Below are 23,109 nucleotides of genomic sequence, written 5' to 3'. Positions count from 1 at the left end.
CTGCTGCTGTTACATTAAATTATCCTTTCTGGAATGACAATCTAATTATTTTTTCTTACTTCAAGTGGCTATTTCATGTCTCCCCTTACCCACACTGCAAGTTGAAGTGTAGCAATTATGATTACAAGTCTATTTCCTATTATTTAATTGTGCAATAGATGAAAACTGCAGATTTTCCATTAATTACTGTGTGAGTTTGAAGAGAAACATTACATTAGTAAAAGCTTTTTGTTTTAGAAAGTACTTCCATACACCTAGACATGTTTCACTTCTTTGATTCTGGGGTACTTTAAATCTTGCCCCAGGCTATAGGTCACGCATGCTCTGCTTCACCTTTATGAAGGTTCTTCATAGAGTCACAGAGATGTACAACATGGAAACAGACCCTTCGGTCCACTTGTCCATGCCCACCAGATATTCCAACCCAATCTAGTCCCACCTCCCAGCACCCGACCCATATCCTTCTAAACCCTTCCTATTCATATAACCAACCAGATGCCGTTTAAATGTTGCAATTGTATTAGGCTCCACCACATCCTCTGGCAGCTCATTCCATACACATACCACCTTCTGTGTGAAAATGTTGCCCCTTAGGTCTCTTTTATATCTTTCTCCTGTGCCCTCCAGTTCTAGACTCCCACCCAGGGAAGAGACTTTGTCTACTTAACCTATCCGTGCCCCTCATGATCTTATAAACCTCTATAACATTCAGCCTGCGACCCTCCAGGGAAAACAGCCCCAGCCTGTTCAGCCTCTCCCATAGCTCAATTCCTCTAACCTTGGCAACATCCTTCTAAATCTTTTCTGAACCCTTTCAAGTTTCACAACATCCTTGCAATAGAAAGGAGACCAGAATTGCACACAATATTCTAACAGTGGCCTAACCAATGTCCTGTACAGCCGCAACATGACCTCGCAACTCCTGTACTCAATACTCTGACCAATAAAGGAAAGCATACCAAACGCCTTCTTCACTATCTTAGCTCCTTGAAAGTGGAATCGCAGGTAGATATGAACCTGCAGTCCAAGGTCTCTTTGTTCAGCAACACTCCCTAGGACCTTACCATTAAGTGTATAAGTCCTGCTAAGATTTGCTTTCCCAAATGCAGCACCTTGTATTTATTTAAATTAAACTCCATCTGCCACTTCTCAGCCCATTGGCCCATCTGGTTAAGATCCTGTTGTAATCTGAGGTAACCCTCTTTGCTATCCACTACACCTCTAATTTTGTTGTCATCTGCAAACTTACTAACTGTACCTTTTATGCTCACATCCAAATCATTCATATAAATGACAAAAAGTAGAGGACCCAGCACCAATCTTTGTGGCACTCCACTGGTCACAGGCCTCCAGTCTGAAAAACAACCCTCCACCACCACTCTCTGTCTTCTACCTTTGAGCCAGTTCTGTATCCAAATGGCTAGTTCTCCCTGTATTCAATGAGATCTAACCTTGCTAACCAGACTCCCATAGGAACCTTGTCAAATGCCTTTCTGAAGTCCTTCCAGACCACGTCTACCACTATGCCCTCATCAATCTCTTTGTTACTTCTTCAAAAAACTCAGTCAAGTTTGAGACATGATTTCCCATGCACAAAGCCTTGTTGGCTATCCCAAATCAGTCCTTGCCTTTCCAAATACATGTACATCCTGTTCCTCAGGATTCCCTCCAACAACTTGCCCACCACCGAGGTCAGGCTCACTGGTCTATAGTTCCCTGGCTGTCCTTACCACATTTTTAAACAGCAGCATGAAGTTAGCCAACCTCCAGTCTTCTGGCACCCACCTGTGACTATCGATGATACAATTATGTCAGCAAGAGGCCCAGCAATCACTTTCCTAGCTCCCAGGGTTACAGAGTTCTCGGGTACACCTGATCAGGTCCTGGGGATTTATCCACTTTTTTGCGTTTCAAGACATCCAGCACTTCCTCCTCTGTAATATGGACACTTTTCAAGATGTCACCATCTATTTCCCTCCATTCTATATCTTCCATGTCCTTTTCCACTAGAAACTCTGATGCAAAATACTCATTTAGTATCTCCCCCCATCTCCTGCAGCTCCACACAAAGGCCGCCTTGCTGATCTTTGAGGGGCCCTATTTGCTCCCTCGTTACCCTTTTGTCCTTAATAAAAACCCTTTGGATTCTCCTTAACCCTATTTCCTGAAGCTATGTCCCTTTTTTGCCCTCCTGATTCCTCTCTTCAGTGTACTCCTACTGCCTTTATACTCTTCTAAGGATTCACTTGATCTATCCTATCTATATCTGACACATGTTTTCTTCTTTTTCTTAACCAAACCTTCAATTTCTTTAGTCATCCAGCATTCCCTACACCTACCAGTCTTTCCTTTCACGCTAACTGGAATGCATTTTCTCTGGACTCTATTTCATTTCTGAAGGCTCCTCATTTTCCAGCCGTCCCTTTACCTGCAAACATCTGCCCCCAATCAGCTTTTGAAAGTTCTTGCCTAATACCATCAAAATTGGCTTTTCTCCAATTTAGAACTTCAACTTTTAGATCTGGTTTATCTTTTTCCATCACTATTTTAAATCTAATAGAGTTATGGTCGCTGGCCCAAAAATGCTCCCCGACAGACACCTGTCTTATTTCCCAAGAGTAGGTCAAGTTTTGCACCTTCTCAAGTAGGTACATCCACATACTGAATCAGAAAATTTTCTTGTACACACTTTACAAATTCCTCTCCATCTAAACCCGTAGCACTATGGCAATACCAGTCTATGTTTGGAAAGTTAAAATTCCCTACCATAATCACCCTATTATTCTTGCAGATAACTGAAATCTCCATGCAAATTTGTGTTCAATTTCCCTCTGACTATTAGGGGGTCTACAATACAATCCCAAAAAGGTGATCATCACTTTCATATTTCTCAGTTCCACCCAAATAACTTCCCTGGATGTATTTCCGGGAATATCCTCCCTCAGCACAGCTGTAATGTTATCCCTTATCAAAAACGCTATTTCCCCATCTCTCTTGCCTCCCTTTCTGTCCTTCCTGTAGCATTTGTATCCTGGAACATTAAGCTGCCAATCCTGTGTATCCCTGAGCCATGTTTCTGTAATTGCTATGATATCCCAGTCCCATGTTCCTAACCATGCCCTGAGTTCATCTGCCTTCCCTGTTCGGCATCTTGCATTGAAATAAATGAAGTTTAATTTATCAGTCCTACCTTGTTCTCTGCCTGCCCTGACTGTTTGACTCGCTTCTGTTCTCAACTGTACCAGTTTCAGATTGATTTCTTTCCTCACTATCTCCCTGGGTCCTACCCTCCATCTTACTAGTTTAAATCCTCCCGAGCAGCTCTAGCAAATTTCCCTGCCAGTATATTAGTCCCCTTCCAATTTTGGTACAATCCGTCCGTCTTGTAGAGGTCACTTCTACCCCAAAAGAGATTCCAATGATCCAAAAATGTGAATCCTTCTCCCATACACGAGCTCCTCAGCCATTCATCTGTTCTATCCTCCCATTCCTGCCCTCACTAGCTAATAGCACTGGGAGTATTCCAGATATTACTACTCTCAAGGACCTCCTTTTCAAATTCCTGCTTAAATCTCTGTAACCTCCCTTCAGAATTTCAACCTTTTCCCTTCCTATATTGTTGGTTCCAATGTGGACAATGACCTCCTGCTGGCCCCCTCTCCGACACATCCTTGATCCTGGCACCGGGGAAGCAACACATCATTCCAGTTTTTTTGCTGCTGGCCATAGAAACGTCTGTCTGTACCTCGGACAATGGAGTCCCCTAATACAAATCAACCTCTTGGAACCCGATGTACCCCTCATTGTATTAGAGCCAGTCTCAATACCAGAAACTTGGCTGTTTGTACTGCGTTCCCCTGAGAATCCATCTTATCTAAACAATTCTAAATGATGCTTTACCAATTTATGGATTGTTATTGTCTTTTTACCATTATTCCAAATTCTAACCATGTTAATATGCTTTGAACGTTGCTTCGCAGTAATTTGAGTAATGGTTCAAGATCAATTCTAGCAAAAGCCATGACCATTCAACATAGTTCAGCTTATCTGATAATGATTGTTAGGTTTGAATCTGGGCACCTGAATCAGTTTTGTATTTCGGAGCAAATTACTGCAGATGCTGGAATCTGTACTGAAAACAAGTAGTGCTGGAAAACACAGCGGGTCAGGCAGAATTCTTGGAGAGAAGGAACAAGGTAAAGTTTTGAGCCTAGGTGACTCTTCAGAGCAAATGTGAAATGTGGTGGGGGGGTAGCATTTATGCAACAGATGGGGTGTGGAGTGCTGAGGAGAAAGGGTGTAGATAAGTGATCGGAATGTGAGAATGGCAGAACAACAGTGTGTCTAACTGCCAGACCGGAAAGAACACCATTCCTGATGAAGGGCTTATGCCCAGAAGGTCGACGCTCCTGCTCCCCGGATGCTGCCTTCCCTGCTGTGCTTTTCCAGCACCACACTCTCGGCTCTGATCGGCAGTCCCACTGGAGGGGGGGGAAGAGAGGACGTGGGGTGACAGAGAATGTAACAAATAAAGCTTAAAGAAAGGGAAGGAATGGGAGTGACACCACAGTCTGAAGGTGTTGAACTTAATATTTGGTCCGGAAGGTGTATTTCACGTCAAAGATTTCTCACACATTTGCAGGTCAGTTTTAAATACTCTTATTCTATCAGACTTTTGCTACTCTTGAACCTAAGGTCTGATAGCATCTGTGGAGAGAAAGCAGAATTAACGTTTTGAATTCAGTGACCCTTCTTCAGAACTACTCTAATGTTGCCCATGGTATCAAGGCTGCGTTGTGACTCTCAGGGCCTTGCTGCTATTCAGTGTATTACAGTGGTCTTCAACTGTGACTTTTTCTTACATTTGCTCTTACCCAAGATGAGTAATTGGGGCGGCACGGTGGCTCAGTAGTTAGTATTGCTGCCTCACAGTGCCAGGGAACTGGGCTTGATTCCAACCTCGGGTGACTGTCTGTGTGGAGTTTGCACATCCTCCCCGTGTCTGTGCGGGTTTCCTTCAGGTGCTCTGGTATCCTCCCACAGTCCAAAGATGTGCAGGTCAGGTCAGGTCGATTGGCAATACTAAAATTGCTCATACTGTTCAAGGATGTATATGTTAAGAAAGAGACACTCTCATTTACATAGCACTTTTCACAAGCTTAGAACGTCCCAAAGATGTTTGTAATCAATGAGGCAGCTTTTTGAAGTGTGGTCACTTAACAAATATGTGGTGTTTCCAACAACAGAGCCCACAGCCACGCCCTGCTAAATTCCCTGGAAAATTGCAGCTGTTATTTTACTGAACAATTAAAGAAATTAATCTATCTATATTTGTGGGGCAGCATGGTGGCTGAGTGGTTAGCACATGCTACCCCTCAGTGCCAGGGACCAGGGTTTGATTTCATTCTCAGGTGATGATCTGCCTGCGTTTGTGTGGATTTCCTTCCGGTGCTCCAGTTTCCTGCCACAATCCAAAGATGCGTAGGTTAGATGGATTGGCCATGCTAAATTGCCCATTGTCTCCAGGGATGTGCAGCACAGGTGGAATTGCCGTATGGGTTTACAGGAATAGACTGGGGGTCTGAATCTGAGTGGGATGCTGAGGAGGGCTGATGCAGGCTTGTACAGCACTGAAACAGACCAAACAGACTCTTCGGTTCAACTTGCCCATCCTCCCCAGATATCCTAAATCAATCCATTCCCATTTGACCAACATCCCTCTAAACCCTTCCTATTTATGTATGCATCCAGATTCCTGTTAAAAACTGTAACTGTACCCACATCTACCACTTCCTCTGGCAACTCATTCCACACACACACCAGCCTCTGCATAAAAATGTTAGGTCTTCGGTCTCTTTTAAATCTTTCTCCTCTTACTTTAAACTTATGCCCTCTAGTTTTAGACCCACCTTCCCTGGGAAAGTGCAATTCTGGTCTCCTTCCTATTGGAAGGATGTTGTGAAACGCGAAAGGGTTCAGAAAAGACGTACAAGGATGGTGCCAGGTTGGAGGATTTGAGCGATAGAGAGAGGCTGAATAGGTTGGAGCTGTTTATCCTGGAGCATTGGAAGCTGAGGGGCAACCTTATAGAGTTTATAAAAAAAATAAGGGGCATGGATTGAATAAACAGACAAGGTATTTTTCCTGGGGTGGGGAGTCCAGAACTAGATGGCATAGGTTTAGGGTAAAAGGGGAAAGACTTAAAAGGGAACTAAGGGACAACATTTTCACAAAGGGTGGTGTGTGTCTGAAATGAATTGTCATAGGAAGTGGTGGAGGCTGGTATAATTATTCCATTTGAAAGGCCTCTGGATGGGTATATGAATAGGAAGGGTTTAAGAGGGATATGGGCCAAGTGCTGGCAAATGGAACTAGAATAGGTTAGGATATCTGGTCGGCATGGACGAGTTGGACTGAAGGGTCTATATCTATGCTGTACATCTCTATGACTCTATTCACTATTCCCCCTCATGATTTTATAAACTTCAAGGATAGTCCCAGCCTGTTCAGCCTCTCCCTATAGCTCAAACCCTTCAATGCCAGCAACTTCCTTGTGAACCTTTCACATTTCCCAACATCTTTCCTATAGCTGGGAGACCAGAATTGAATGCATGTTCCAAATAATTCTGTATTGAATCAAATACAGTCATTGTTAAGGGCTAAACAAGAGATAATGTTTCAGGTCAGTGACCTTTCAACTCTTACGATTGGAAAGACCATCAACCTGAAATGTTTAACTCAGTCTCTCTCTGCTAGATATTTCCAGCAGCTTCTCTTTATCGTTCAGACTTCCAGCGTCCATGCTCCTCGGCTTTTTGACAGAACCACTGTTTCTGTTTTTAGCATTTTCTCTTTCTCCAAAAATGTAAAAGTTATTGAGATTCATATTATGACAGATTACTTGCTCTTTTTTTTCCTCTAGGAGGACATCACGGACATCCCAAAATTAGCAGATTACCTAAACATCTTCAGGTTAGTAAAGGAATTCTTGAATTATAGTGTCACTATATTTCTGTAATGTTAGTTCCGCTGTATGTTATCCCCAATAAAAATCAGTGTTTTGTATGAATTCCAATTAATTTTAAGGAATGGTTTAAGACACTTATAGAGGGTTGTTTTCAGCATATAAACAATTAATTAAGCATTATTAGGTCTTATATTGATATGTAGTTTTCATACATTAAAATAAAACAGAACTGGATGGTGGACATCTAAACCAAAAATAAATTGCTGGAGAAACTCAGCAGGTCCACCAGTATCCATACAGAGAAAGCAGAGATTACATTTTGAATCTAGTGACCCTTCCTAAGGACTGATAATAGCTAGGAAAAGGTGAAGCCATGGGCTGGGTGGTTGGGAAGGAGTGAGCGGATAGACGGGAAGAGAGAGAGAGGGGGAGAACGACAGGATGGTTGAAAGAATGATAGTGGCTTTCATACGTGACTAATGTTGGAAGAACGATGTATGTTTTTAATTTTCCCGGCCCCCTAGAGATAGTTAAGAGGCTGAAGGACTAACGATATGGGGGTGAGCTCCATCTTCTTGCCAGCAATAGAAAGCTTACTGGCATGGCCGTTTGGTAGGGGCACTCACCAGTATTTAGATGTATGTGCACATGGGATGCCAAGGCAAACAAGGCTACGGACAAAGCGCTGGAAAATGGGATTGGAATGGCTAGGTGCTCATCTTCGATGTGCAGACTTAATGGGCTGAAGGGCCTCTTCCTGTGCTGGGAGCCTCTATGTCTGAGCCGCTCGAGAACTGAATTCAAGGCCACTGCCCGTTGATGTTTTGCTTGTGACATTACCAGGTAAACCCTAGTGGCCATTCCAGAATGGAGCTCACCTTGATAGGCATTCCATGGCCTGTGATACCACTGCCAATGGGTCTGCCTGGCCTCAACCTCAGCATTGAGGTTCTGTTTCTCCCTTGCACTACAGCCTGAGTAGACGTGGTGCAGGCCCCCAAAAATAGAGGGCTGGAAGTTCCTTCATGTGGCAGTATGACCATTCAGCTTTTATTTTCAGAAGCTGATCCCATCTGACAGTACCATCAATTGGAACTGGTCTTGCATACAAGGTTTTCTCTTATTGTGGACTTTGTTCCCGGTAATCTCAACCGGATGGTTTTCTTGACAGCGTTTGTTTTCCAGAAGTAAAATTATTTTGGGAAGATAGAGTTAACATTTCTAATCCAGTCACTCTTCATCAGAACAGATAACGAGGCATTGAGCTTGAAACCTTAATTCTGCTTTCTTCCCACAGATGCTGCCAGACCTGCTGAGTTTCTTCAGCAATTTCTGTTCTTGGTTCAGATCTTTGTATTTGCTACCATATAAGAATAGAGATATTTTGAATATCTAAGGAGAAAATGTATCCATGACTATGAGGTCCTACATGCAAGAGGTAGACCCATTTGAATAGATATATTGCAATATTTAACTTGAAATGAATTGATTTCTGAGTTTTGTTTCACAGATGCTGGAGTGGCACTCCACCATGTGAAAGCTTGTTTCAGAATTAAACTCACCAAATATGGAGTTACAATACAAAAACAGAAATTGCAAGAGAAACTCAGCAGGTCCAGCAGCATCTGTGGAGAGAAAGAGAGTTAATGTTTCAAGTTCTTCAGAATGCTCCTAAAGAAGGTTCACTGGACCCTAAAAGCTAAGTCTGCTTTCTCTCCATTGCCAGACCTGCTGAGTTTCTCCAGAAGTTTCTGTTTTTGTTTCAGATCTTCATCATCCACAAAAACGACATTATTGTATTAAAGAGGATTAATTGCAAGTAAACTTCCCTCGGGTGGGGAGAGGTCAAACCTAGGTGGCATAGATTTAAGGTGAGTGGAGAAAGATTGAAGATCTGAGGGGCAACTTTTTCACACAGAAAGGGTGTTTTGTATGTGGAATGAACTGCCAGAGGAAGTGGTAGATGCAGGTACAGTTACAGCATTTAAAAAAAAACCACTTGGATAGCTACGTGAATAGGAAAGGTTCGAGAGAGATACGGGCCAAACACAGGCAAGTGGGAATAGTTGGGAAACTTGGTCTGCATGGACGAGTTGGACTGAAGGATCTGTTTCGCTGCTATCTGACTGCTTTCAAACTGAAAGAACGACTCTGAGCAATTTAAACTTTTTTTGAATGTAGACCTCAAAATATGTTTCGCATTTCAGACCCAGAAAACTGACGCTGAAAGCCTACAAGCAATACTACTTTATTTTTAAAGATACCTGCTTATCATACTTCAAGAATAAGGAAGCATCTCAAGGAGAACCAATTGAAAAATTAAACCTGAGAGGTAAGAAACAGAGTTCAAGTTTCTGCAGATTAAACATCACTTAAAAAGCCAGGTAACGTGTTCTAAATTCCAAAACTTAAGTTACAAATCTAATATTTTAACAAGATGATAGTGGCATTGTGGTAGTTGGAATCCCATCATTACAGGTAGTGAAATTTGAACTTATAAAATTCTGGAGTGAAAAGCTAGCCTAATGGAGACCTTGTAAGCAGTATTAATTATCATTAAGAACCCATTTTGTTCACTAATGCCTTTCAGGGAAGGAAAGCTGCTGTCCTTACCTGGTCTAGCTGACATGTGACTCCAGACCCACAGCAATGTGGTTGACACTGAACTCCCCTCAGATGGATAATAAATGATCACCCTGCCAGTAGCACCAACATCCCATGAACGAATAAAAACAAAATTTACTCTGATTCAATATCAAATTGACGAGGTAACTTATTTTTGAATAATGAAAGCTACAATGAAAAATAATTAGACCAAAAACATTGAACTGAAACAATTGGGGGTTTTCCATCCATTTGGCAATATTTCCACTTTCCATATATAAATTCCTTTAACCCCTCCATCTCCCACTCCGATTTAGATACCCCCCCAGCTTAGAGGGCTGGCATACATGTAAAAACAACCTTCCCTTAGGTCTGTACACCATTTCCCACATTTTTTGCATTCAAATTCAAACGTAACCGTGACTTTCTACAAAATAATAAACTCCATTATGTAAGAAACAGTACGCAGTACAAAGTGCATATCTGTATTAGGATCCCTCTGCAAATTGTGTTTTAGCTATGCAGTCACAATTGTAGGCTTCACTGATTTGCCAGACACTAGTAATTGTATTCCACCATATTACCCTGTTCTGCTGTATGTCATAGGTTGCACAGGTGTCGTTGTTATGATGCCTCATTTATCAGGTACCTAGAAATTTGACAAAAATATTTAAAACACACACCTCAATATGATCAAATTTGTTCATGGAACTCTCAAATAATATGCTGTTTATCAACAATTTTAATTAAACTTTAGAACGCAAAAGGAAATAACTTTTTGCATAAATGTGAATATTAAATATAATGTCTCTCTGCATAATCAACTAAGATTCTGACTTATTAAATAATTGAATCTTAAAGTTGGATGAAGTAATTCTAAATCGGAAGATGAGAATAGGAATCTACTGGAAAAATTACAGAAAATTGTGACTTGTATAATATACACTTTGTCTACCTCTACATTAGCAAATAACATTTGGATGAAACTGAGCTTCTGAGAAGAAAGAAAAAAAAATTCTAATACTCAACATTGAAAATGATCTTATAAATTTGGCTTAAGATGGCTTCAAAAATGGAGGGAGAGATTCAGAAAACAGTATGTATTGTGGGGTAGAGGAGCTTGGTTTGGCAGAACACCAAGAGAATTGTAGCATGGTTTATAAGGCTAACTTAGTCTGCTAATCAGGTTTCACTGAAGTAAAGAAGATTGCATTTGTATGGCAGTATTCTGGACCTCAGCACCTCCCAAAATGCTTTACATCGTCATTGCTGCTCCCCCACGATCCACCAACTTCTCAGATCTCTTTGGAAGCCTCATCACCGTGGTTCCCACACAGTATCTTCAAAAAAAATACCATTTAGAGCGTGCTAAAAACTAAATGAATTTCCTCCGGAGAAATTGGGGTTAATTTTCTGCTGCAGGCAATACGCGTTGCCCATCGGGAGTTACTGGGATACCCAGAACCGACAATTTTCCATCTGTGGAGGACCGATTTCACACAAAAAAAAACCTCCCTAATAAGAAAGCTGCTTTGTTACCTATATCAGTACCAGTTTGTCTTTAATAAGAGCGGTAATTTACAAAATGTGTAACGCCGCAGTATCTCAGAATGTAAGGGATTAGTCTGGGGTTAAGAGTGAATCCAAAAACACCACAGGCTTTAATACACATGCTCCCAAAACACACACAAATATACTTGAAAACCCTTTATTCAATTTATCTGTCACATTTCAAGTCTCACTTAACTATTTTCCTTGAAACTTTGCCTAATACAGGATGTGAAGTTATGCCAGATGTGAACGTAGCAGGACAGAAATTTGGGATCAAGTTGCTGATTCCTGTGGCTGATGGCATGAATGAAGTATACATAAAATGTCACAATGTAAGTCTTCTACTGTAAGTTTTATAGATTCACAGGAATTAACACTAGCGAGGTTTTGCTTTGGTGCATGTGAAAACATTTCTCAGCACTCAATGGCAACGACAGGGAATTATCACTCAGATTTTGAGAAGGATTTGGGAATTAGCTGGCCTTGGTCAAGCAAGATTCTAATTTGGAGTGATTAAATGACTTGGTTTATTAGCATACTTCACAATATAACTCTTTGTTTTAATAAGAACCTCACCAAGGGGCAGCACGGTGGCACAGGGGGCAGCACGGTGGCACAGTGATTAGCACTGATGCCTCACAGTGCCAGGGATCCAGGTTCGATTCTACCCTCAGGCGACTGATTGTGTGGAGTTTGCACATTCTCCCAGTGTCTGCGTGGGTTTCCTCCGGGTGCTCCGGTTTCCTCCCACAGTCCAAAGATGTGCAGGTTAGGTGAATTGGCAATACTAAATTGCTCAGAGTGTCCAGGGATGTGTAGGTTTGGTGAGTTAGCCATGGGAAATGTCAGGATTACAGGGATAGGGTCTGGGTGGGATGCTCTTTGGAGAGTCGGTGTAGACTTAAGGGGTCTGTTTCCACATCTGTAGGGATTCTAATGATTTGGGATGACAAATCTAGAAAGACACTGTTCAGAGATAGGGACATTGCCACTGCACCACAACAGCTCTGACCATGTATCCACATACTGTGCATGATAGAATTGAAGTTCTATTCAAAGGGGCCTCAGAATTACACAAAATACAACTCAGATCAAAACTAATCAAGCCACTTTGTCCTTGTTTCAGATTTTAGTTAGGACTGCATTCAGTTTTGTGGGTGGTGATGTAGATGATCTGTGGAAGATTTACGTAAGGTCACTAGATTTAACCCTAGTTTAATAGCCCTTGGCCATCATGACAGTCAGCAAAGTGGGTCTTTGGGAAGACAGGATTGAAGTGATTAAAGTTTTGAAGTGATCAAACTAATTCTGCATGAGCAGTTTATATCAACTAGGGAAAAAGCATTACATAATCTATCCAATCAGAAAACAAAACTAAGTCAGGAAATTTCTCATAAGAGGATTGTGGATAATTGAAGCAATATACCGAATTGTGTGGTCTATATAGATTTTAGATTAGATTAGATTACTTACAGTGTGGAAACAGGCCCTTCGGCCCAACAAGTCCACACCGACCCGCCGAAGCGCAACCCACCCACACCCCTACATTTACCCCTTACCTAACACTACAGGCAATTTAGCATGGCCAATTCACCTGACCCGCACATCTTTGGACTGTGGGAGGAAACCGGAGCACCCGGAGGAAACCCACGCAGACACGAGGAGAACGTGCAAACTCCATACAGTCAGTCGCCTGAGTCAGGAATTGAACCCGGGTCTCAGGCGCTGTGAGGCAGCAGTGCTAACCACTGTGCCACCGTGCCGCCCACATTTGTTTTAGTCTCATTTAATCCAGAAATGTGTAATAACATTACTGAACAGGGAGTTAGAAAATATGCATGCATAATGTTAGCCCTGTCTATGTGCACAATGTTACATTTATCCACGTCAAGGGACATTTGCAGGATGCATACCCATTCTCCTATTATATTTTATTAGATTTAGTCTTTACTTCATATTTAGGCTTCCATCCCCAGCATAGGTCTCCCCATTACAAATATATGGAAGAAGTTACAGTGTCATTGTCTTGGTCACTAATGCAATTAATGATGTGCAGCATTCCCAACATAGACCCACCAAAGAGCACCACTACTATTACTGACCTCCCCACACATATCCATTTACTTGCTTGAGGGAACACGACTAAATTTGCTGTCCAATTCAGGTTAGCAACAACTTATCAAAACTTTCCTAAAGTCCAAGTAAATAGTGTTAGTATTTTACCTCCTTAGCTACTTTCTCAATAATCTCAAGCAAGTTTGTTAGGCACAACTTTCTTTTTCAGAAATGTCTGATGATACTCACTGTATCACAATGTTCAAGTCGTCCTTTTGCAGGGTTCACAATCACAGTTACCTGATATAAGCAGTTGACCATTAGTAAGGAATTTTCAGAGGGTTTATCAAAATATGTTCCGAAGCAATAGTTCAGATGCAATGCTTTATTTAATTAGACAAAGGATATATGACCTGAGACAGATGGATATGTCTTACCAATCCTGAAGCCATCTGTAGAACGGAGTATCAAAGGTAGTGGACCTTAGGATTTGGAGTATGTTCATCCCAGGTTTCACTTAGCCTTTGATGGAACTGATTTTCTCTCAAGATGACGGTGGCTCATTCTCTTGAACTCCATCTCCCTCTGTTTCTCCCTCCCTCACTCCTCTCCTCCTTTCTCCCTCCCTCCCCCCAATGCTCTGGGCCCAATAAATCTCCAATGACAGTTCAATAGTGATGATTTGTGTAACCTTTGCCTTGTTTTCATATGCTAGGGATTTGTTTGGAGAAGGTTACTTATTACTGCAACAGCTAAATGAGGTTTCATGCTACCAGGAAACACTTAATATGAAACACTAAAAGAATTCAGCTTCAGAAAACTCCAATTTCCAATAGTCCTTTCTAACAACTTCCAATAACAAACTAACTCGTAGACCTATAGTTTCCTATTTCCAAATCACTGCCCTGTTAAATAATGGTACTACTTTAACCACCTTCGAGTTCACTGGAACAATCCCAATTCCCTATGAGCTATTAAAAAAATGTAAACAAGAGGGTTACTTAACATAGCCCAAATTTAGACAGCATTGGAAGGAATGATATTGTATCATCCATAAAGGAACTTGGGTACTTTTTTTAAAAAATAATAAAAATCAACAATATCACTGACTTTTCCTTGCTGTTTTACTTCATGTTAGCGTGCATTGGGTATGGTACTAATTAGTGCCTTGAATCCAGTTGAAGTCTTGCTAAAAACATTGTAAAAATCAACAGGAGCAGATTCTTCATTTATCAAGGACCATCTACATATCAGCTTGAGGGACATAAAAATGGATTGAGATGCTAATGGACATAGCCCCAAAACAGGGGGTCAGATGGACAAACTGAATGGTCTTGCCCTGGCTCTGCATTAGTTTTGATAGCCAAGCTGACTTTATGTTTCTAGCTATTTTAAATGGTTTTCTATTAACACCAAGCGTTGATGGTTGACTGCAGGAAACACAATATGCTAAATGGATGGCTGCTTGCAAACTGGCTTCAAAAGGGAAGACTATGGCTGACAGCTCATACCCCACAGAGGTGCATGACATTCAATCTTTCTTAAAGATGAAGAACGTGAATTCTGTGCCTCAGGTGATACAGGACTCAAATGCCCTGGACGTGAATCCAGAATCATTGGTGTCACGAAAATACTTGAAAAAGTTAAAAACTAAACAGGTATGGGTTTCTGACTGATACATTTCACGTTTTCTTTCCCATGCGAATCAGATTACTAGGGATGAAATGAAAATACTTTGGTTCATAATGTATAAAATTTGACATGAAAAGATTGAATGCTCACATTAGTTTTTATTTCAGAATCAGCCTGCAAACGGGCTCAGTGGTTAGCACTGCTGCCTCACAGCACCAGGTTCCTAGGTTCAGTTCCAGTGTCAGGTGACCGTCTGTATGGAGTATACCATTGTTAGACCTTAACCAATCAGGACATCAATTTCATAATAACAAAAATCTGTCTTGAAAGCTCCAACAGACTACTTGAAGGAGAATCCCATATTTCTGCGACACCCTATGTGAGGAATAAGTACTTATTGATTTTGTTCCTGATTGGCCGAACTCTCATTTTAAGATTGTGTCTCCTTGTTCTGCCCCTATCATATTTTAACATTCCAAACAACACGATCATTCATTTTCCCCACTCCTCCCCCAAACCCTTGCCAATCTTCTATAGCCAAGAAATTATAAGCTAAGATTTTTTTTAACATCGCGCTGTCTTTATCCTACACCTCTCCAAGACTATTAATTATATTCTTCCCAAAAAGTGGGGTCCACGTTTGATCAAGAATCCAGATGAGGTAATGACTAAGGCTAGAATCTGTTACAATGCAACTCCTCCCTTATTGTTTCTCAGCCCCTTAAGATTAAATGTCAAGTTTCAGTTAGCCTTTTTGATTATGTTTGGTTCCCGTCCACTTGTGTTTAATGATTTATGTACTTGTGTGTACCCAAATCCTGTTTCTACTTTGCATTTTGAAATATTCCATTCAGCCTGGGTTCAAAGTATGCACACATATGCCCACTGTGAATTCTAATTACCAAGTTCTTTCAACTCATTTAATCTGACCACGTCTCTTTATAACTTTGCTACACTGATTCACAGTACTTAATGCCCTTCCTACCTTAACAGTCACCTGCAAACTTGGATATGCAATGCTCTGTACTCTCATCAAAAAATCATTAATAAATATACCTGACCAGATTGTTGCAAAACACTACCCATCACCCTCGGCACCTTCAACAGACAAAAGAAGAATAGGTGAGGGGAGAAAAAGATGCAAAAAAAGGACCAAAAGAACAAAAAGAAAGCATATCTGTGACTTAGCCATGGGAATTTTATTAGTGTCCAATATATTCCATTATAATGTATAGAATACATTAGATCATTCCTGCTTCTTCCGTGCCAATTAATACTTCCTGTTACCATGGCTGCACTCAGTACTTCCACTAGTGCACTACAGAATTTTTAACTCAATCAGAATGATGCTCAGATTTAAAAAGTAAATGTTGTAAAGTCATGGAGGAACAGCACAAAGAGATTATAGGTGTTACATAGGTCTAATCGTTTGGAATGGGTATCAGCCTCTCTGTAGCCTGACACTAGTTTCTGATAGTATTGGTTAAAAAAAAGGTACAGAAGTGTGTGCACCTGTCTCTTTTCTCACTTTTGCATTGTTGTCTAGATTACCAGGAGCAAAGTTGGCAATGGATCAATAAGAGAACAATCAAAAGAGCAAATTGCTACAACTTATTTATGCTAAATAACTTTATTCTCTATCCTCAGATTAAGATCAACTCCTTGTCCATGGTAAATTGTTAAATTATTGTGGGTGGTGAAGTAGGCACTGAAGTGGGAGATGGCATGGAACTGGGTGACACGAGGCACTCAGATACATAAGATGGCCGCCGGACCAAAATATAGAGAGAGACAGCCGAGCAAACACAGACACTGCCTGGGGCCACCAGAATGCTAGCACAATGCACTCACAACCTAGTTGATTAGCTTAAGGCGGGTGGGGGATGGAATATACATGAGTAGAGTATACTGCCCAAAGTGTCTGGGTCCAGCCAACACCTTTGATAGAAATGCTACCTGTTTGATACGGACTCAATACAAAGTGCTAATAGCCAGGGCTGCAGTATTCGTCCTTTTAGGGAAGAACGATTACTGCCCATTACTAGAGCAATGGATTTCCACACAGACATTGAAACTGAAAATGATGGCGCGGAAATTAACAAAGGCTGCGCTGGAACTGACAATGATTGCATCAAAACTATCAACGATTCTATAATGTTTACAACAAACAAAGTACGTTCAGAGACAATAACCTCATCAGTGACTTCTTATATCACTAAATGTATAAAAGTATCTTGACATGTGCTCCAGGTTGAGAGAAGAATCGTAGCTGACTCTTGTGCTGTTGGTGTCTCTCTCTCCCTGGAGCTCCGGTATTTCCTTGTACAATAAACTCTGTGGTTGAACCCCGACTCTGACTCCAAAGCTGGTGATTTTCCCCACAACAGCACTAACAAGTGACAGAGTGATGACTTGCTCTTCAGTCTGCCCACTGTTCTTCCAAGGTTGTATTCAAGTCTGTACTTCTATACACAAGTGGATTGAGCAGCTGTACATATACACACACACACAAAAACACACAATATATATGTGATGCGTCAAAGAAAAAGCTTGGGCACATTGGAGTAATTGTACTTGTCGCAATAGCTGTACTACATTAAATTCTCTCTTGGATATTTGGTTTACAGTTGACAACACGCATCCTGGAAGCGCATCAAAATGTTGCCCAGATGACCCTGGTAGAAGCCAAGATGCGGTTCATCCAAGCCTGGCAATTACTGCCAGACTTTGGAGTTTCTTATTTTTTGGTCAGGTTAGTGACATCTAAGAATATTGTTTTGGTTTGTATTGGCAGGGAAAACTGACATTCCCATTAAAACTCAAATATAAATGACTCAAAGGCAAGCTTTCTTATTTTGATACACATACTTTAATCACTAAAATTGTTTTTAAGTTGTATTCCTAGAAATACAATTACCACTGAGAGAACTGGTGACTAATCAGTCTGAATTATTCCCAGTGATTCAGTGAATTTTGTTTATTAGTGAATAAATCACTTTTATTAAAGTTTGCATATTTGTACAAAACTACACGTAGTTGAGGCAAAAACATTTTTAAAAAGTTACAAAATCCAAATATAGTTGAAATAAAGTTTGATTTAAATGTTCACAAATTAAATTACTTTCATGCAGGAAAAATGTTAAAACAAACATAGTTTTCCTACTTCACAATAACTGTTCAATTTAAGAATAAGGTAAATGAATTAAAGATGCAAGCTTTTCAATGAATTAAGCAAAATAATTTCTAAAAACATGGAGATGAATTTAAATATATTTATTAAAATTTCTAGTACGCTGTGGACAATTCACCTCAATTATATATTTTACTCCAAATTGTCCAATACTTTAATTGTTCCTCTTCATATACTGCTTATGAATTGTTTGTCTGTCAATAGTCCATCTTCCACGAATGCAGAGATACACAACATAGAGTCTTAGAGTCAGATGCACAGCATGGAAACAGACCATTCAGTCCAACTTGTCCATGCTGACCAGATATCCCAACCCAATCTAGTCGCACCTGCCAGCACCCTGCCCATATCCCTCAAACCCTTCCTATTCATATACCCATCCAGATACCTTTTAGATATTGCAAATATGCTAGCCTCCACCACTTCCACTGGCAGCTCATTCCATGCACAGATCACCCTCAGGTCTCTTTTACATCTTTCTCCTCTCACCCCAAACCTCTGCCCTCTAGTTCTGGACTCCCCCACCCCAGGGAAGAGACTTTCTCTATTTACCCTATTCATGCCTGTCATGATTTTATAAACCTCTATAAGGTCACCCCTCAGCCTCTGACGCTCCAGGGAAAACAGCCCCAGCCTATTCAACCTCTCCCTATAGCTCAAATCTTCCAACCCTGGCAGCATCCTTGTAAATCTTTTCTGAACCCTTTCAAGTTTCACAACATCCTTCCAATCAGAAGGAGACCAGAATTGCACGCAGTATTGCAAAAGTGGCCGAACCAATATCTGTACAGCCGCAACATGGCCTCCCAACTTGTAGACTCAATACTGTGACCAATAAAGCATACCAAATCCCAACTCCTATACTCAATATACCTGTCAGCCAGTATCTTCACTGACCTTTAAAAGACCCACAAGATTGGAAGAAAGTCTATGGTTTCTGCTTATTACCTCGCTATAATTGAGGTGACTGGAAACCCACTACGAGGACAGCTGTAGTCAGAAGTCACATGACACATAAGCTTTCAGCATACTGCTCCATCGTCAGGTGAGTGAAGGTGAACTTCATCTGACGAAGGAGCAGCACGGCTAAAGCTTGTGATCTTAAATAAACCTGTTGGACTATAACTGAGCATCTCCACATCAGGAAGAACTGTGGGCACTAACTAACTATGGAGTCCTAAACTCCCTATAATGAGGTACTGGAACTCTACTGTATTACTATATGGATGTTCAAACATGAAAGTGTACAAAAATCTCTACATAGTTATATTAATATTTCCAAAACCATCTGTGATAAATCTCTATGGTGAAAACATTTGAGTGGTTTTTGTTTTAAAACTTAATTCTCACAACTGATTTCAAAAATAATCAACTCATGATACACCTGGACCCCTCGAAGCACTTGAAATGGAAAAATGAGGACAGTGTGAGGACAACAATTGCAGGATGTTGGACAGTGGAGAGGCAGGAAGAGAAAATAACCGTAAGCGCAAAGAACAGGAAAATGATACAAAGAACAAATCTTGGGAGAAACTAAAAGATACAGTCAAAAGTAATTGTTGGGGAACAGGGCAGAAGATTGGCATGAAACATTCGGATGAACTGACATGAAGCTTCAAAAACAAAGTCATTGTACTTTTTTAAAATAATGACAAGATAGATCAGATGAGGAAAATCATTCATCTCTTCATTTCTCATTGTTTCAGAATAGCCTTGTTAAAAACTTAGGACCTCCCAATTCCTTATGTGTTGACACAAGCACAGTTTACAAAGCCTACTTAGACCTAATTTGATAAGAAATTTGAACTGTTAGGTCTGCAGTGAATAGAAGTAGTAATCCAAAGTATTTGCAATTACCTTTTTAGTGTCACACTTTGCACCAGACGTTATGTAGATTCTCCAGAAAGCATTCTTTTAGAAGAGAAAAAGCTGGAAAACACAATGCTGTATGAGCACATAATTCATGTTGAACCTAATAATCAAATTTTTTGCATGAAAATTTGCTTTGTACAGATTATACAGAATACAAAATGTGATTTTTGAATCCACATTTAATTTAGAAGCAGGCAACAAACATTGAAGATGCACATCTGCTTCAGCCCAATCAGCTTCTGACAAACTGGTGACGTCAAAGTCCAGCAGCAGGCATGCACTTGCGAAAACTGGCAAGAATTCCTTCAGATTTTCCAATGTTGTGCGAAAGGAAATTTCAGCTCATGCGAGACGGATGTTAATCAGGATTCCATGCGATTCTTTCCATACACAAACAATAATCCCTATCTAAATCTACTCATTTTGGCCTCATTAAATGTTGAACTCCTTCCAGAGTACTATTGTAATGTATCCTCAATCCACAAATAACAGGGTTATGCCTTAAAACAAAACATTTAGACAATCTGTTGCCAAGAAAGAGGTTTACTGCTGAGTCTTTATGTTTGTTATTATCTTCCTGCTGTTAAAAATGTCACTTATATTAGAGTTTTAAAACAAAAACTGTGGCTCTGATTTAAATTCAACTGTTTCCAACATCACCTTTTCACAGATTCAGAGGAACCAAGAAAGATGAACTGTTAGGTGTTTCCTACAACCGATTAATAAGAATAGATATGGCCACGAGAGATCCTATCATAACATGGAGATACAGCAACATTAAACAATGGAAGGTCAACTGGGAAATCAGACAGGCAAGTTACAAGTTACCCTATAATCTCGCAGTTTCATAAATAAAAGGACACCTCATTTATTACAGAACAAACCAGTGCAAAGACTACCTATCAATAAGTTATTGATACTATTCTGTCTCCAAGCAGTAGAATATGTACAAGAGCTTTGGGAGAACAGAACTCTTTTTTTCTATTGTTCACTCTGTACAAAAACATCTTGAGTTTTAACTGATCAAAATTACAGAGTATTTTGTATGTAGTCCTCTTCCTCCGTCGTCTTTTTGAGCTATCTTTTACACAGATGTATTTTAAAAGTTCATGTTTTCCATATAAATCCAACATAGTTTACTGCCTGCCTCTTCATGAATTACACTTTTAAATCTGTCAATGGAAAGAAAAAGTAATGGAGGCAAGGGCAGTTTGGGTTGGGCAACAAACATTGATCGAACCATCCTGAAAAAAGATAGTTTTAGAAAGTACTTGAAACTCAGGGAACGAGAGCATCTCACAAGCTGCTATCTCTGCAAATCTGTTTAATTTACATTTGAAAATATAACTCTCACTGCAGCATGACATTTAGCGATAAATCACACTTGCAGATTGTAATTTTTTTTGTAGACATTAAGAAACAGAATTCAGAACTTTTAAGTACTACAGATATTTCTGAAGTTCTACAAAAATGTGCATGATTTTGAAACAGCATTGGCTCAGTCTGATAAAACATTTGAATAGTTCAAGAAACCATTCAAAATCCTTAAGAAGCAATGTGGTGGCTCAGTGGTTAGCACTGCTGCCTCACAGCACCAGCGTCCCAGGTTCGATTCCAGCCTCAGGTGACCGTTTAGAGTTTGCACATTGTCTGCGTGGGTTTCCTCTGGGTGCTTCGGTTTCCTCCCACAGTCTAAAGATGTGCAGGTCAGGTGAATTGGCCATACTAAATTGCCCATAGTGTTAGGGGCATTAGTCAGAGGAAAATGGGTCCGGGTGGGTTACTCTTCGAAGTGTCCTTTCACTTAATGACTGTGAGATTCCTAATTATACAATCTTTACATAACCCAGTTTCCATTCTGATTTTATGCTTTAACTTGAATTTACACTATTTTAAATCAAATCTGTGGAGGATTAAAGTTCCACTTTTTTTGCAGAATATGCTAAATTGCTTATAGTATCTAGGTGGCTAGGCCAGGGAAATGCAGGATTACAGGGATAAGGTCTGGGATGCTCTTCGATGGTCAGTGTGGACTTGATGAGCGGAATAGCCTACTTTCACACCATAGGGAATCTATGATTCTTTTTAGATTACTTACAGTGTGGAAACAGGCCCTTCGGCCCAACAAGTCCACACTGACCCGCCAAAGTGCAACCCATCCAGACCTATTCCCCTACATTTACCCCTTCACCTAACACTACAGGTAATTTAGCATGGCACCTAACCTCACATTTTTGGACTGTGGGAGGAAACCAGAGTTCCTGGAGAAAGTTGCCTGAGTCAGGAATTGAACTCGGGACTGTGGCTGTGTGAGGTAGCAGTGCTAACCACTGAGCCACCGTGCCACCCACAACTAAGAGCAGCCACATTTCCTCATAGTGAAGGCAATTATTGCAAAATTCTTAACTCTAGGAGACAGTGCCATCTGCTGGAGAGCTACAGAACCTACTTATATTCTTAAAATGCATCTTTAAAGGATTATTGCAGCTTGATCTCAAGTATGTGAATAATCTGTCATTTTTATTTTCAGGTTGAAATTGAATTTGATCAAAGTGTGGCAATAGCACTCACCTGTCTAAATGCAGACTGCAAGATTGTTCATGAATACATTGGCGGCTATATTTTTCTGTCCACACGTTCCAAGGATCAAAATGAGACCCTGGATGAAGAACTATTCCATAGACTTACAGGTGGTCAAGAGTAACAACAACAACAGAGAATCTGAACCGTGGAGCATCATTATCTTAGATAGTTATTGCTAACAACCCAAAAGTAACTATAAAACCAAGCTATTTGCAGCAAGCAGCATTAATTATCTACAATGAAAATTAAATTCTATTCATGCATTATTGTATTTTTTTTATGTATAAACGTTCCAATTTGTTTTAAGACACCCAACCAGTAACAGTACTCAAGCATACTGCATATTAACATATAGCATTGGGGTAAATGTCATTGGACTTATTGAGCTCTGAATATTTGTTTTATCTTAAACAAGGAAACAGTCATGATTTAATCATTTCTATATTAACCTTAGAATGTACTTATCTGCATGGGAAAAGCTACTGAAAAAGTGAAAAATAAAAGGCCACAGAGAAACCACAGTGTACTCTTTCCCATTGATCATCTTTAATAACTGGAAAATATTAACTAAAAAATACTTTTTGGATTTTGCAACCTTATGGACCACATTCAATTGTTGACAGATCTACAAGAGAATAAAATTTCCACCTGGTAA

At 40.3% G+C, this 23,109-nt stretch overlaps 1 protein-coding gene across 2 annotated transcripts in view; it reads left to right on the top strand.

Moving 5' to 3' along the window:
* Window positions 1–23,109, top strand: part of fermt1 (FERM domain containing kindlin 1) — a 90,715-nt gene extending 67,606 nt beyond the window's left edge. For both annotated transcript variants that reach the window (XM_060831075.1, XM_060831076.1), the window contains exons 9-15: window positions 6,923–6,972; window positions 9,175–9,299; window positions 11,348–11,454; window positions 14,614–14,835; window positions 17,437–17,561; window positions 20,542–20,683; window positions 22,402–23,109. In XM_060831075.1, the coding sequence (XP_060687058.1) occupies window positions 6,923–6,972; window positions 9,175–9,299; window positions 11,348–11,454; window positions 14,614–14,835; window positions 17,437–17,561; window positions 20,542–20,683; window positions 22,402–22,575 (945 nt within the window). In that variant the 3' untranslated portion in view covers window positions 22,576–23,109. The remainder of the gene's footprint in view (window positions 1–6,922; window positions 6,973–9,174; window positions 9,300–11,347; window positions 11,455–14,613; window positions 14,836–17,436; window positions 17,562–20,541; window positions 20,684–22,401) is intronic.

This window comes from Hemiscyllium ocellatum, chromosome 10, assembly GCF_020745735.1.
Source record: "Hemiscyllium ocellatum isolate sHemOce1 chromosome 10, sHemOce1.pat.X.cur, whole genome shotgun sequence".
NCBI lineage: Eukaryota > Metazoa > Chordata > Chondrichthyes > Orectolobiformes > Hemiscylliidae > Hemiscyllium > Hemiscyllium ocellatum.
The sequence above is the reverse complement of the archived record's forward strand: the minus strand, read 5'-3'. Positions and strand labels throughout refer to the sequence as shown.